The sequence below is a fragment of the Scyliorhinus canicula genome, chromosome 15, assembly GCF_902713615.1.
Source record: "Scyliorhinus canicula chromosome 15, sScyCan1.1, whole genome shotgun sequence".
Lineage (NCBI taxonomy): Eukaryota > Metazoa > Chordata > Chondrichthyes > Carcharhiniformes > Scyliorhinidae > Scyliorhinus > Scyliorhinus canicula.
In genome coordinates, this window is record NC_052160.1 from 120,129,160 (window position 1) to 120,144,531 (window position 15,372).

Sequence of the window (15,372 nt, forward strand, 5' to 3'; positions counted from 1 at the left end):
TTATTAAAATCCACTTGCAATTTTCATTGATTTAATAAGCATTTAGCTATTAATTTACAAATGCAGCAGATCTAAAAAAAATTCTTAGTATGTACTTATGATTTGAGATTGTTCCACATATTTTGTCTCCTGGGCATCACAAACAATCTGCCTGCATTGATAAGCACATATTTCTATGAACTGAAGAAGTGTTATATGCTAAGTAATCTGCTGGGTGAGCAGTGGCCATTTTGTTACTGTTGTGGTATGGGTTTGTGCCTTTTGTTCATAATTGTTCTTTGAAAATAAGTTTTGAACTCTCAAACCTTTACTATTGTGTTAAGCCCATGCTTGTGCAGATAGAATGATAAGTTGATGAGAACAAAAATATATTTCTTGGTCACCTTTTTCAGGTTCGCAATAGTGACCCCAATGATCCTAATAAAGAGAAGGTGGTTCAGTTATTGGATGACTTCAAAACTTCAGGAGTGAATGGATCACGTATCCTTTTTAATATTGTTTTGCATTCCCAGCTGAATGATGGGTACATTTTTGAAATTAAAGCAGTGGACTGTATCCATGGTAAAGTCAAAACCATTTACGGCACGGGAAGTGCTAATTCGGCCAGTCCAGCCCATGCTGGCTCCCTGCAGGGCAATCCAGCCAGTCCCACTCCTTGGTTTCTGTAGCCCTGCAAATTTATTTGCTTCAAGTGCCCATCCAGTTTCCTTTTGGAATCAGTAATTGTTTCCACATTCACTGCCTTTGTAGGTTCCAGGTCTTTGCCAATTATAGAGTTAAAGATGTTTACAGCACAGAAACAGGCCCTTCTTGCTGCATACAAAGGTTTTCCCCCTGCATTTTTCACCAAGAATTTTAAGGCTGTCCCCCCTGTGCTTTGACCAATATTCCTTGTGCCTTCAGCCGATGGGAAGAATTTTTCCGTCTCTACGTTATCGAAGTCTGACTTAATCTTATACGCCTCTATCAAACCTCCCGTCAATATATTTTGCTCCAAGGAGAACCCCAGCCATTCCAACTTAACACTGTGTAACTGAAACCGATCCTTCCCTCCCTTTCTGGCCTGCTCCCTTTCTGGCCCCCCTCCCTCTCTTGCACCCCCACCCTCCCTCTCTTGCGGTGCCCCCCCAACCCCTCCCTCTCTGGCCCCCCCTCCCTCTCCCTTGGCCATATGCCAATTTGGAAATTACCATCTACCACAACTCACTGCTTTCTGTCCAAAAGTCAATATTTTGTCCAATTGCACACTGGCCTTCCTATTTCATAAGCCTCATTTATGTTAACCAGCCTTTTAAGTGGTATATTGTCGATGCTTTCTTAAAATCTATACAAATAACACCCACCGCATTTGTTCATCAAGCTTTTCTGTTACTTCATAAAGTAGAATTAGATTTGTCGAGCACAATCAGCACTTTACAGATCCATGCTGGCTCTCCTTAATTAACTCAAACCCCTCCAAGTGTCTGTTGATTTTTCCCTGATCAATGGTTGGAAGGTTAGGGCAAATTTGATGTTAGACTAACTGACTGTCCTTGCACTATTTCTTGAAATAAACATGAGCATTTTGCACCCACTCCATTTACTCACAACTAAGGAAGCTCAAAATTAATCTGAGCCCTTTATCTCCACCCTTATGTTGTTTTGTTGCCTGATATCCAAAGCCATGCATCCCAGACTTATCTACCCTAAGCAGAGCCAACCTATCTTGTACCTTCCTTTCAATTCACTATCTATTGCCTATACTCTCTGTAACTGCCTATGTTTTGTCAGTTTCCTCCTCTTTAATAAAGCACCAATGTAAGTTAAGTATTCTAACATTGGCCTGTGCCTCTGAGCATACATCTCTCGCTTTGTCCCTAAGAGGACCCACTCCCCTTTGCTTCCTGCTTATTATTTACATGCTGCAGAAGATCTTTGGGTTCCTTTTATATTGACTGCCATTCTTATTCTCATGCTCTCTCTCTAAGCCTGTCTTACTTTCCTCTTCTCCTCCCTTGTTAACCTATTGTATTTGACATGCTTTTCTCACCAGACATGCAGCAAGATACCCTTCCTTTCTTTGTTTTTTCATTTCCATTTCCTTTGTCATCCAAGGAACTCTGTTTTTGGCTCCCTTGCCTTTCACCCTTGTTGGAATCTACCTAGCCTGTACCTGAAACATTTCTTCCTTAAGATCACTTCATGGAGGCCCCGCCTTCTCAACCTTCTCACCTGAGGTGTGGTGATCCTCCGGTTAAATCACCACCAGTCAACACTCCCTCAAAAGGGAGAACAGCCTATGGTCACCTGGGTCTATGGTGACTTTACTTACTTTAAAGATCAACTATTGCTTCGTTAAGTTTTTTTCTGTCAGTCTCTGGCTTCATTTTATCCCAGATAAATCCTTTCTCGTCACATTGAAATTAGCCCTCTTCCAATTTAGGAGGTCTGTATAATATTGTTCTTTGCTGTTCTCCAGTACTAATTTAAACTGTATGACACGATAATCACTCTTGCCCAATGTTTCCCCAAAATATTTGTCCAAATGGTCCACTTCATTTCCCAGCACCAGATCCAGCAATGCCTCTTCTCTAGTTAGGCTGAGAACATACTGATCCAAGGATGGTCAAGATAAAACAATTTCTTAAACATGCCTGAAGACTTAAGTAGCTGAGAGACCTCTCTGCCTTGATGGGTTTCTACCTCTTGCCTGCTCATTACTGGTTTGTTAGTCTTCTGTTCCTCTATTACTCCACGGTCTATTCTGGACTAAGGCCTGCATTCGGATATTTGCTGTTTAGCTGAAAGCCTGTTGTTTTTTTTTTTCTTCTGACAGTGGGAGAAATAAGAATGCTGAAGATTGATCTAGTTTGTCATTCAAATGATCAATGAAAATCTGTGGGAGGTTTTATTGTTGCTATGAGCAATGTTTTCCATTAATGCATAGTTATATAGAAACATGGAAAATAGGAACAGAAGTAGGTCATTTCGCTTTTTGTGCCTGCTCCGCCATTCATTATGATCATGACTGATCATCCAAATCAGTAACCTGTTCCTGCTTCCCCCCCTCCCCCAATATCCTTTGATCCATTTAGACCCAAAAGCTACATTAACTCCTTGAAAACATAACAATGCTTTGGCATCAACTGTTTCTTCTGTTGGCGAATTTCACAGGCTCACATTCTCTGGGTGAAGAAATATCTTATCTCAGTCCTAAAAGGTTTACCCCGTATCTTTAGACCCCTGGTTCTGGACACCCCTCCAATCGGGATCACCCTTCTTGTATCTACCCTGTCTAGTCCTGTTAGAATTTTATAGATTTCTGAGATCCCCCCCTCATTCTTCTGAACTCCAGCAAATATAATCAACTCTGTCTCCTCATATGTTAGTCCCGCTATCCCAAGAATCAGTCTGGTAAATCTTCTCTGCACTCCCTCTATAGCAAAAGCATTGAGATAAGGAGACTAAAACTACACCGAATATTCCAGGTATGGCCTCACCAAGGCCCTGTATGATTGCAGCAAGACATGGTTAACTATTATGAAGCGAACAAAATGGCCATATTCTGGAACTACCTGTTTGTGTAGCCTCTGATTTTACTTGTCTGACTGATGCAATCACATCTACTCTTATATAAAAAAAAATCACAACTATTTATTTTGTGCTCAATAACTTCAGAAATGCAATGTCAAACACTCGTAGATCAGCTAATACAGTCAGATCACTGTCCCACTGCCTCAACAGCATGCCTCAGAAAAGCAACCACTTTTATACCAGCGTGGGATCTTTTTCATTTCCTAGCCATATTTAGACCTGTCTGCATGCCATAGAAGTAAGCACATGGAATCAGACTTTTCAGCCCAAACAGTACACATTATTGCTTACCCTCCACATGAGCATGTAGGCACATGTATTAGGAACTAGTTAGATATTGCACAAACTCATCTTGTATTAAAGAATAAGTGACCTGCAGTCTATGATTATCCTTCCATTATTCTGGATTTTGTGCTGAGGTGCTGGTAATGCTTGGGTGGTGCTGGTGAAAGTACCTTCTTGAATAACTTAGATGATCAACGGTCTTGGGATTGTTTTGGAAGATTCAAATTGTTTGAAGAAGTGTGAACTCAGTACATGCAACTGTAATTGATGTGTTCTAAGTAAGTGTCCCGCTGGAGTATTGTGAATTTTCTGGTTTGGAGAACATAAGAACATAAGAACTAGGAGCAGAAGTAGACCGTCCGGCCCTTCGAGTCTGCTCCGCCATTCTATAAGATCATAGCTGATCTATTCGTTGTCTCAGAACCACTTACCTGCATTCTCGCCATATCCCGTAATTCCTTTATTTTTCAAAAAAACATCTACCCTATCTTTAAATATATTCAATGAAGTAGCGTCTACTACTTTCAGTAGGGAATTCCATACTTTAACCACCCTCTGAGTGAAGAAGTTCCTCCTTGATTTATTCCTAAATCTGCTCCCCCTAATCTTGAGGCTATGCCCTCTTGTCCTACTTTCACCTACCAGTGGAAACATCCTTTCTACTTCTATCTTATCCATTCCCTTCAAAATGTTATATGTTTCTATTAGATCCCCCTCAACCTTCTGAATTCCAGTGAATATAATCCCAATCTACTCAGTCTCTCCTCATACGATAACCTCTTCAACTCCGGAATCAGCCTCGTGAACCTCCTCTGCACCCCCTCTAGTGCTAGCACATCCTTTCTCAAATGTAGAGACCAAAACTGCACACAGTACTCCAGGTGTGGCCTCACCAGCACCTTCTACAACTGCAACATTACCTCTCTGCTTTTAAACTCAATCCCCTTCGCAATGAAGAACAAAATTCCATTTGCCTTCCTAATTACTTCTTGCACCTGCAGACCAACCTTCTGTGACTCATGCACAAGTACACCCATGTCCCTCTGCATAGCAGCATGCTGCAGCTTTTTACCATTTAAGTAATAATCCGTTCTATTGTTACTCCTACCAAAATGCACAACTTCACACTTATTGACATTATACTCCATCTGCCAGACCTTTGCCCACTCACTCAATGTGTCAATGTTCCTCTATAAGGTTTTACAGTCCTCAGTACACTTTGCTCTGCCACACACCTTCGTGTCATCTGCAAACTTGGATACCTTGCACGTAGTTCCCAACTCCAATTGTCTATATAAATTGTAAATAATTGTAGTCCCAACACCGATCCCTGAGGCACACCACTCTTCACTGCCAGCCAGAATAGCGCTCATTTATTCCCACTCTTTGTTTCCTGTTGGACAACCAATCATCTATCCATGCTAGTACTCTACCCGTAACACCATGCATCCTTATCTTATGCAGCAGCCTCTTGTGCGCTACCTTGTCAAAGGCCTTTTGGAAATCTAGGTACACCACATCCACTGGGTCCCCTTTGTCTACCTTGCTCGGAATGTCTTCATAGAATTCCAAGAGATTCGTCAAGCATGACCTGCCCTTTATGAATCCATGCTGCGTCCGTTCAATAGGACAATTTCTATCGAGGTGCCCTCCTATCTCTTGATAATAGACTCGACCTCTGTCGTGAGGAAGATGCTTAAGCTAACTGGTCTATAATTCCCCATCTTTTGTCTACTTCCCTTTTTAAACAGTGGCGTCACATTTGCTGTTTTCCAATCCTCTGGGACTGCCGCAGTGTTCAGCGAATTTTGGAAAATTACTGCCAGTGCATCTGCTATTACTCCAGCCATCTCTTTCAGTACCCTGGGATGCATTCCATCAGGGCCAGGAGACTTATCTATCCTGAGCTCCATTAGCTTGCCCAACACTTGCTCTTTCGTGATAGTAATGGTTTCCAGGTCCTCACCTACCTTCTTCTCTCAGTCAATTGCTGGCATATTATTAGTGTCCTCCACTGTGAAGACCGATACAAAATATTTGTTCAATGCCTCCGCCATTTCATCATATCGCATAACTAAATGACCACTCTCATCCTCTAACGCAGTGCTTCTCAAAGTGTGGTACGCGTACCGGTGCCGGTACTCAAGCCATCGTCTGCCGGTACTTGGAGTGTTTCCAGAAAAGAAAGAGACAGTACTCCTGGATTGGCTTGTTTCGCTTACCGGTCCCTGGCACATTGAAAAAAAAACTGCCGGTACACCACATCAGATAGTTTGAGATGCACTGCTCTAACGGACCAATGTTTACTTTAGCCACTCTTTTTAGTTTTATATAATTATAAAAACTTTTGCTATCTGTCCTTATGTTCTGTGCAAGTTTTTCGTGTTCTATCTTACTTTTCTTTATGGCTTTTTTCGTGGATTTCTGCTGACCTTTAAAGTTTTCCCAATCTTCTAGTTTCCCGCTGATCTTGGCCACTTTGTAAGCCTTCTCTTTCAATTTGACAGCCTCGTGTATCTCCTTAGAGACCCATAGTAGATTACCTCTTTTCTTACAATTCTTCCTTCTCACTGGAATATACTTTTGTTGAGCACTATGAAAGATTTCTTTGAAAGTACTCCACTGCTCCTCAACTGTCCTACCATAAAATATTTGTTTCCAGTCTACTTTAGCGAGGTCCTTCCTCATTCTATCGTAGTCCCCTTTGTTCAAGCATAGGACCCTGGTATTGGATTCTTGGATGCATGGTTTAATGCTAATTGTAGCCAGCATCTGAAGATTCAAGGCTGTAGGACGTATCCTTGACCTAGTTCAAGATGTTTGTATGGTGTTTGAGGTATTAGGTCATCATCTATTAAAGTGGATCATCAAATCAAACTACCAAGGACTTCCTATCAATTGTGTCAAAAGCATCATTCGACAAGTAAGTGTGTGCTTTTTTTTTAAGAAAAGGAAATTATAAGGAAATAAATGGGAGGATATGTAAATCCATAAGTTTAGGGTCTCATTAGAAAATTAATGGAATAATAATAAATTAAATGCCACAGTAGCTGACTGAATTTTATGCTGTATAATGCTCCCTCTTGTGGTAATCATGGTCAGTTCATTTTTCTGATTACCAATGGGAATGTATTTCCTTGCACAGTATTAAGTAATTTGTGCCAGGTTTGTTGCATGGTTATTCCCTTGGAAGTTGGCCGTGAGTTTTGTTCTGAAAATATAGTTGCGTAAAGTGCGGAAATTTAGACTGCATTGTCGATTTCATGTTGTGATCTATAATCAGCTGCTCAGTGTTAACATTAGCTCACATTGCTTGGAAATGTTTGCATTGATTCTGCTGCTGGATTGCAGTGTTACAATTTCTTGAAGGAAATATTTGTTTGGTTTGCATGGTACTTATTCCATGTAACTAAACTTAAAATTGTAAGATAGATGGGGGTTAGGAATTCCTCTGATTCTGTGTTTAGTTTTTATTCCCCCCCTCCCCTGGGATTTTTTTTGTTGTATAATTCGGAACTTCGTATGCAACCATCAGCATTAGCTGCGTCTCAGCTAGTAACAGCCTCACACCCTGAATATGACATTGTGGGACTTCAAGTCCTACTCCAGGACTTGACTGCACTACGTTGGAGGTGCTGTCTTTTGGATACAATATTGAACAGGGTCTGCCCACGTGTGTAGAAATTAAAGAACTTGCGGTACTTTCAAAGATGGGCATTGGTTTCCTTGCTATTGGCAACTCTCAAACTGATTATCTGGTCATTACCATGATCCTCTTTTTGAGCATTTGCTGTGTGCATATTGGCTGCTGTGTTTTCTGCAATATAACAGCCACATTTCAAAAAATGTTACTTTGCTTTAAAGAGCTTTCAGATTCTGGTTTTAATTGTTTTTTCAGTGAATTTGATTACACGTGTTTAATTATCATTAAATTTAAGTATAAAAGTTTTTGTGGTGAAGGTTTTGCCACTTGATTTCTTGTAGGCGTTACGACAAACTTGAATATGAATTGAGTAAACCTAGAGAAAAGCTTATTTATAGAATTTTACAGTGCAGAAGGAGGCCATTCGGCCCATTCGGATCTGCACCAGCCCTTGGAAAGAGCACCCTACTTAAGCCCACGCCTCCACCCTATCCCACTGACCACACCTAACTTCATGGACACTCGGGTAATTTAGCATAGCCAATCCACCGAACAACATATTTGGACTGGGAGGAAACCCATGCAGACATGGGGAGAAAGTGCAAACTCCACACAGACAATCACCCGAGTCCGGAATTGAACCTGGGATCATGGAGCTGTGAGGCAGCAGTACTAGCCACTGTGCGCCCAGATTGAAAATTTACAAAAAGGTGAAAAGTTTCAGGTGTTCCTTCACGTTCTAATGGTGGTTATAAGGGTGTAACCTACATCAAAAATTTCATGTGTTCTTTCCAATAAGACAATCGGGGTTCTCTTGTGAACATGATCTGGTATAGTGTAACATTTTAAAAACTCATTCCTAATAGGTCCTTCAAGGACTGGATTATTTACATTCCAAGTGCAAGATTATCCACACGGACATAAAACCAGAAAACATCCTGTTGTGTGTGAATGAGTCTTACGTGCGCCGTCTGGCTGCAGAGGCGACAGAATGGCAAAAGGCTGGTGCTCCTCCACCATCTGGTTCTGCAGGTGAGTTTTTAATCAAAACAGCAGTGATAGAAATTAAAGGAGAAGACCTTTCATCTCATTTGGCAATTATCCAAACTTTCAGCACTTAATCATTTTCCAGACCTTTTTTCTATGCTATTTTATATTTTTCTTCACATATTTATCCAATTTCCTCTTAAATGTCATGATTAACTTGGTTTCAGTGACCAAATAGAAAATAAAATCTTGCCATCTCCATTTATGCTTCTAATCTTGTATTTTATGCACTTGTTTCAAGTGTAAGCTCACTGACTGCTCTTCTCGAACCTTTTAATTATGAATGCCTCTACATAACATCCCTTTAATCTTTTATCTCTCTTTGTGACTAACCAGATTTTTTTTCAAAGCTCTGAATGATATCCTTCAATCATTGGGAGTATCTTGGTGATCTGAATTGTTCATGCAGCTGGTATTCCAACTCTGCCCCAACTATCTCTCCACTTCAGATGCTGCTTTTCCATTTTTCTATCCATTTGAAAGATAGACGGCACTATTCGCTGGCAAATGCTGCAGGAATTAATGTAGAAGAGGGAAATAAGCCTGCACATGAACAATGCCGTACAAATCCAAACCTGTCCTTTGTGCCTCTGCTGGGAAAGTTTTGTCATTATGCTCATAAATCACTGTATCTTGTTTTAATCTAGTCTGCTGTACCTGCAAAAGCCACATTGGCTTGGAGGACTTGTGATTTTTTTGTTGTGATGTTTTTTGTGCACCAGGTCATGGTATCAAAATGTGTGAAGGGAAATAAATCTTTGACTTCATGCTCAGCTTGTTTTACTCTATGCTGTGTATGGGATTTTTCTTTCAGAGTATCTGATCAGCTGATTTGCCGAAGTTTGGTAAATCATATTTTAACTTTTTATAATTCTTGTTTTGTTTTCCTTGTTCTCGTAGTGAGTACTGCACCACAGCCAAAACCTGTAAGTATTCTTCTCTATTCTGTTCTGGAGTTTTAATGTTCTCATTAGCAGTTTTGTTTAAAGTCGGCTGGATGTGTATGTCAATGTGAACCAGTTAGGATTCCGGCATTGTTTTATGTTCAGTTGAATCCTAAAGGTTTTAAACATGAATCACATTGAACCCAATGATTTTTATTCATTTCAGCTTATCACATTTTAATCAAGTAATGGGGCATCACATTTTTAAAATAACCCAGGTCTCAATTCTGTGACACCTCCGGTTGATTTTTATAGGAAATTCAGCCCAAGTTTTGCAACATTGGAATGTAAATTACAAATAATCCTGTTCAAAGTTTGAGTGAATTCTCAATATAGGTTACGATATTGGTATCTATTTTGTTTAGAAACATATACTATTATTGTCTTTAAAAACAGTTTGCTCTGCTCAACGTCTATGCTACTAATTCACAGCTTGCTATCTCCAGGTCACACATCTGAATATTAAATAGCTTTGAGTAAAAAAAAACACGGATTTATCTAAAGTACCTGACATTTACAGCAATGCATCACCTTGAATAGCACGTAGGGTCTAAGCATTCAACTGCTCATGTACAATTGTACTCTGTTAAATTCATTTTTCTCTCGTCACCAGATGAGGAAATACAGTTTTAAGTGCAGTACTTAAATACATTTGAACGATTATAGTTTCTACCAATCCAGCTGACGGCTGATGATAATGACATTCATAATTGTTAAAGCTATTTTTCAGCCTAATTATACAAGCTGCTAACTGGTGGTAGAAAATTGTCAGATTATAGCATTCTGTTCGGAACACTACTTAGAAACCTAGAAAATAGCCGCAGGCGTATGTCATCAGCCCTTTTGAGCCTCCTCCACCATTCAGTATAATTGTGGCTGATCTTCTATCTCAGTGCCATACTCCTGCACCCTCCTTGAAGCCTTTAGAGTCTAGAAATCTTATCTGTTTCCTTGTTAAATACATTCAGTGAGTTGGCCTCCACAGCCTCTGTGATGGGGAATTCCACACGTTCACCACCCTCTTGAATGAAGAGTTTCGCCTCCCCTCAATTCTAAAAGGCCTCCCTCATATCCTGAGACTGTGACCTCTTGCTCTGGAAAGCCCCTAGCCAGAGGAAGCATAGTCCCTGTGCATCAACATTTCCTAATCTCTCACCATTTAAGTAGTACTCTGCAATGCTGTTTTTGTTGCAGAAGTGGATAACTCCAGTTATCCACATTACATTTGCCACCCTCCAATGCATGTAATACAATTGCGAGGTGAGAAAAAAAGGAAGGAATAATGAACAACTGAATGGCAGAGCTTTTGTTCTTGAAGGAAAGTCTATTTAATTATGAATCTGTCGAGTTTTGGCTATTGATGATCTTGAGTATTATAGAAATAACATTCAAACTTAGATTTTTAAAAAACAGGTGTGTATTCATGTAAATCTAATATTGCATTTTCATGTAGGCTGGAAAAATGTCTAGAAATAAAAAAAAGAAACTCAAGAAAAAACAGAAGCGCAAGCAGAGTTATTAGAGAAACGAATGCAAGAAATTGAAGAGCTGGGAACGAGGAACGGGAAATATGGATAAAGAACAAGAATTGGAGGATGGTGACGATGGAGAGCCAGAAAATGAAGAGACTCAAATCGAGCAAATGGATAAAACAGTGGATAATATGGCCAATGAAGAACAAGGTAGTTTGTAGCCCCCTTAGAATAATCTACAAATAATTCCTGTTGCACTTTCAAAGCTTTACTCCCAAGTTGTTGTTTTTTATCTGAATATTGGGAATGAAGTCTTTGATGCAAGGGACAAATGTGGTGTTCTATGCTTCTGATAAGTTTCATGGAAAGAATTTTTGTGTACAATTCGAAATTCTTTATGGAAACCTGCTGACCTTGACGGTAATAAGGAATTTTTGTCTGCTCTGTTAAATGCTTTGAGTGAGATTTGGATGTTGGGCATCTAAAAAGCCGTTTGCTTTCTTGGGAATGTTTAAAATGTATCTGGACCTTTTATTGGTTCAAAAATTCTGTGTTGATGCAATGCACAGGGATTCCATGGCTTTTTATTGTCTTGACGTTGACTGGTTCTCTACTTTATGATTGCATTCATATTTCTCATGTTTTTGAGCTTTACTGTTCAATGTTTTTGAAATGTTCGGAGCATATTTAACAGCTGGTTTAAGGTAAACATTGGGCATTGGTGAAGTTGATGTAGAGTTATTGTATTGATATTGCGACCTGCTCTTGTAATTACTGACAGCTAGAATTACTTACAAGAGACTTGTTAATTTCTTAATTCTGAATAGTGTCTTGATAAACCTAAAACTGGCATATACCAATGATTTTGCATCCATTTGTTGAAACCACCTTTTAAATGATAACAAGTGGTGTTTTCTCTAGTATCCCAGTTGCATGGTTGCTTTGTTTGTAAACCAGGAAAATTGTATAACATTTCTGTACTATATTAATGTTTATAGATGAAAATGAACCACAAGAGAAAGAACATTTAGAAGTTACCACTACTGAAGACACAAGGACAGAATCAATAAACTGCAATGGACATGTAGAGGTTGGTCCCCTTTCCAATCAAGTTAATAATGGACAAGAAGAAAATAAGGAAGATGTTAATCAAAACACCAACAATTGTGAGCCCAAGGAACCCTACAGAGATGGAGACCTCTCCTTCCCTTGTGCTTATGACGTGTTAAATGGACTAATGCAAAATGGAACAGAGAAGAACCAAAACAACCAGAGTAATTACTCCGAAACGTGCGGACCTTTAATAACTGGAATGTTGGAATCAATGACCTGTAGTTTGAACTCTGATGGAAATCCATTAGATGAAAATGAGACCAAGCAGAATAGAAGTAGGGAAGATTCTGTCTGCAGCTCTGGAGACAATGGTTAGTTTTGTTTCAAATCCGTAAAACGCATGTGATATTTGGTACAAGTAGGATATTAGTTTTGGTATGTCTTGGATTTAATTTATATTTAGAACATAGAACATAGAACAGTACAGCACAGAACAGGCCCTTCGGCCCTCGATGTTGTGCCGAGCAATGATCACCCTACTCAAACCCACGTATCCACCCTATACCCGTAACCCAACAATCCCCCCATTAACCTTGCACTACGGGCAATTTAGCATGGCCAATCCACCTAACCCGCACATCTTTGGACTGTGGGGGGAAACCGGAGCACCCGGAGGAAACCCACGCACACACGGGGAGGACGTGCAGACTCCACACAGACAGTGACCCAGCTGGGAATCGAACCTGGGATCCTGGGAACCTGGGACCCAAGATTTCTATCTTGATATTCCAACATGGGCTGTTAGTTACTGAGAGCTAACTTTTTATGCCTAGTGATGATAAATATGTGTGTGTAGAAAGGGTGAAGGTTGTGCGACATTAATTTAATCCTTCAATATTCCAGTTGTACTCCTGGCTGTCTTCCTACACTTACCTGCATACATTCTTCCCTGCAACTCATGTTTCTGCATTTTATATCCACAACAAACTTGGATGTTATTCCTTAGTATGGTTCCATCTGACATGGGACAAAACTTCAATGTTCAATATATCACAATTTACAAACATTAATATGCATCGTCCTCAATCATCTCTGCTCAAGGGAGGAAAAAATGCAGTTTTTCAAGCTTACCTGCTCAGTCTGGTTGCCAACAATAGTGTTGGTACACTTTCTATGGCTCTAATGTCCTGTCTATAATGTGCTTGAAATTGTTCTGCACCACTCTTTTTATAGTCTGCTAAATGTGAAAATTCTGCTTCACTTAAAATCCAGAAGTGTGTTTTTTTGGCTTTTCATAGGGTCTCTGTTACCCCTCGATCCTTCTATTCATCTGCAAATTAAGCATTTGCTGTTTGAATGTTATTCTGTAATTCTTTCTAAAATGACTGTTTCCTGTTTTTCATCAATTGCTCTGCGAAGCTTGGCCAACTTGATTTCTGTTCATACTCAGCATTAAGTTTTGAACAGATGGAACATTAATTAGAGTTATTGTGCAAAACTTCTGTTGCAGACAGGGAGGTGTGTGCGTGTGTGTGTTTAATTCAAACTATAGTAACTCTAACGTTTACACACTTTTGTAGGTTGAGGAAGCCATTGTGCAGAGGTATATCTACTCCATGAAATCCAGAGTAGTAATCTTCCTCCTGTTCTGTACAGTTTCACACTGGCCCAATTTTAAATTAACTTGCTTTGTCATTATAGAATGTTTCCAAGAATTTAATATCTAGGTTGTGTTTATTTGTAGGGAAATCAGATGCTGCCAGCTTGCTCATCAATCCTCTCGACCCATTGAATGCTGATGGTATCCAAGTTAAGATTGCAGATCTTGGAAATGCTTGCTGGGTTGTAAGTGTGCAATTTGATTCATTTCTGAATTACTTTTGTATTTATTTCAAAGTATGTTTCTTTAGATAATTGAAGTAGTTAGCTTAAATAACATTTTTTCATTATTTGGAAATTTGGGGGAAGGAATTTCAAGAACACATCGAGACATCTGGCACCTCATTGTTTATGGTGAAATATTAATTTACCTATCTTGTTTAGCACAAACATTTTACAGAGGACATCCAAACGAGACAATATCGGTCATTGGAGGTTCTGATTGGTGCTGGATACAGTACGCCTGCAGACATCTGGAGCACTGCTTGCATGGTATGTAAAATGGGATACTGAAAACATTGGACAAAACACCATGGAGTGGATTTTCTGGTCGTGCCCACCCAGATGAGAACCATTTGTATATTGTTGCATTTAATGTTCTCAATTTTTCCATAGAATGTTGGTAAATACTAATAGTTCTCATTTTTAGGATTTATAGTCCCATTCAGTATGTAGTAATAATCCTAAAACACCAGCTATACTATTTGAAATTAGTCCAGATTATTTTTGCTTTATTTAAATTAAAGCTGGAGAAAGGTTCATGTGCCAATCAAAGTGTTATTTTTAAAATCTCATTTCTGGTATGTTTGATCAGAATTATTTTAATAAATTTTGTATTTATTGTGTCCTTGGTAAACACATTATAATATTCCTTGCATTTCCTTCTCTCAAGGCATTTGAGCTTGCAACTGGGAGATTATTGTTTGAGCCTCATTCTGGTGAAGACTATTCCAGAGATGAAGGTGATTATCTTTTGGTGATGAATATTTTTAATTATGCTCCTCCCTCTTAATTTCTGAGATGAGAAGTATTGTTTTAGCATGCGCAGCTTGGCGATCAGATTCTTCCAGTTAAGTCTTTGAATGCTGGAGATGGTTGTGATTGTCGTTACCATTGTTATCATCTGCAAACTTCAATTGATTTGCTTACTTTTTTTGCTAAACCATTTAAGAATATTGATGCAATTCGACCTTTATCAGTAATAGATTGATTTGCACACTCATGAAAGTTGTACACTTATGAATGGTATACATTTCGTGCACCAAGATTAATTTACCTTCAAATTGCATTTCTGATTTAATTACATAACATGTATTTTTTTTGCATAGTTTTTTTATGTTGGGTGTTTCCATAAAATGTTCGCATTCAAATTCATCCTTTGTATAAAGATTGTTTGCATCTATCACATTTGAATCATAGCATGTGACAGGTTTATTTCTGTTTATTAAACCCTTCTGTAAATTGTGCTTTTAATTTGCATGGTTTGTTTATTAATGAATGCACAAGTTACATAAACTTCACAGAAAATGGACTTCCGGAACAGTTGCACGAATGGTGGCTCTCCCTTGGGAACCTCAATTTAGGCCCTTTTTACCCGTAAATCGGACGCTGAAACAAAAAAAATTCCCCACCCTCACCCTAAATTAACAATCACCTGAGGAAATGTCCTCAAACCAGTCACACAAGCTGAAAATAG

The 15,372-nt window shown here is 39.2% G+C and overlaps 1 protein-coding gene across 1 annotated transcript in view; it reads left to right on the forward strand.

Annotated features, from left to right (window-relative positions):
- LOC119978596 (SRSF protein kinase 1-like) overlaps positions 1 to 15,372 on the forward strand; it is an 86,258-nt gene that overhangs the window by 55,695 nt on the left and 15,191 nt on the right. The window contains 11 exon segments of the mRNA XM_038820365.1: positions 393 to 480; positions 6,675 to 6,781; positions 8,368 to 8,533; positions 9,449 to 9,474; positions 10,946 to 10,994; positions 10,997 to 11,043; positions 11,045 to 11,174; positions 11,963 to 12,388; positions 13,762 to 13,862; positions 14,061 to 14,168; positions 14,569 to 14,638. Of these exon segments, the coding sequence (XP_038676293.1) occupies positions 393 to 480; positions 6,675 to 6,781; positions 8,368 to 8,533; positions 9,449 to 9,474; positions 10,946 to 10,994; positions 10,997 to 11,043; positions 11,045 to 11,174; positions 11,963 to 12,388; positions 13,762 to 13,862; positions 14,061 to 14,168; positions 14,569 to 14,638 (1,318 nt within the window).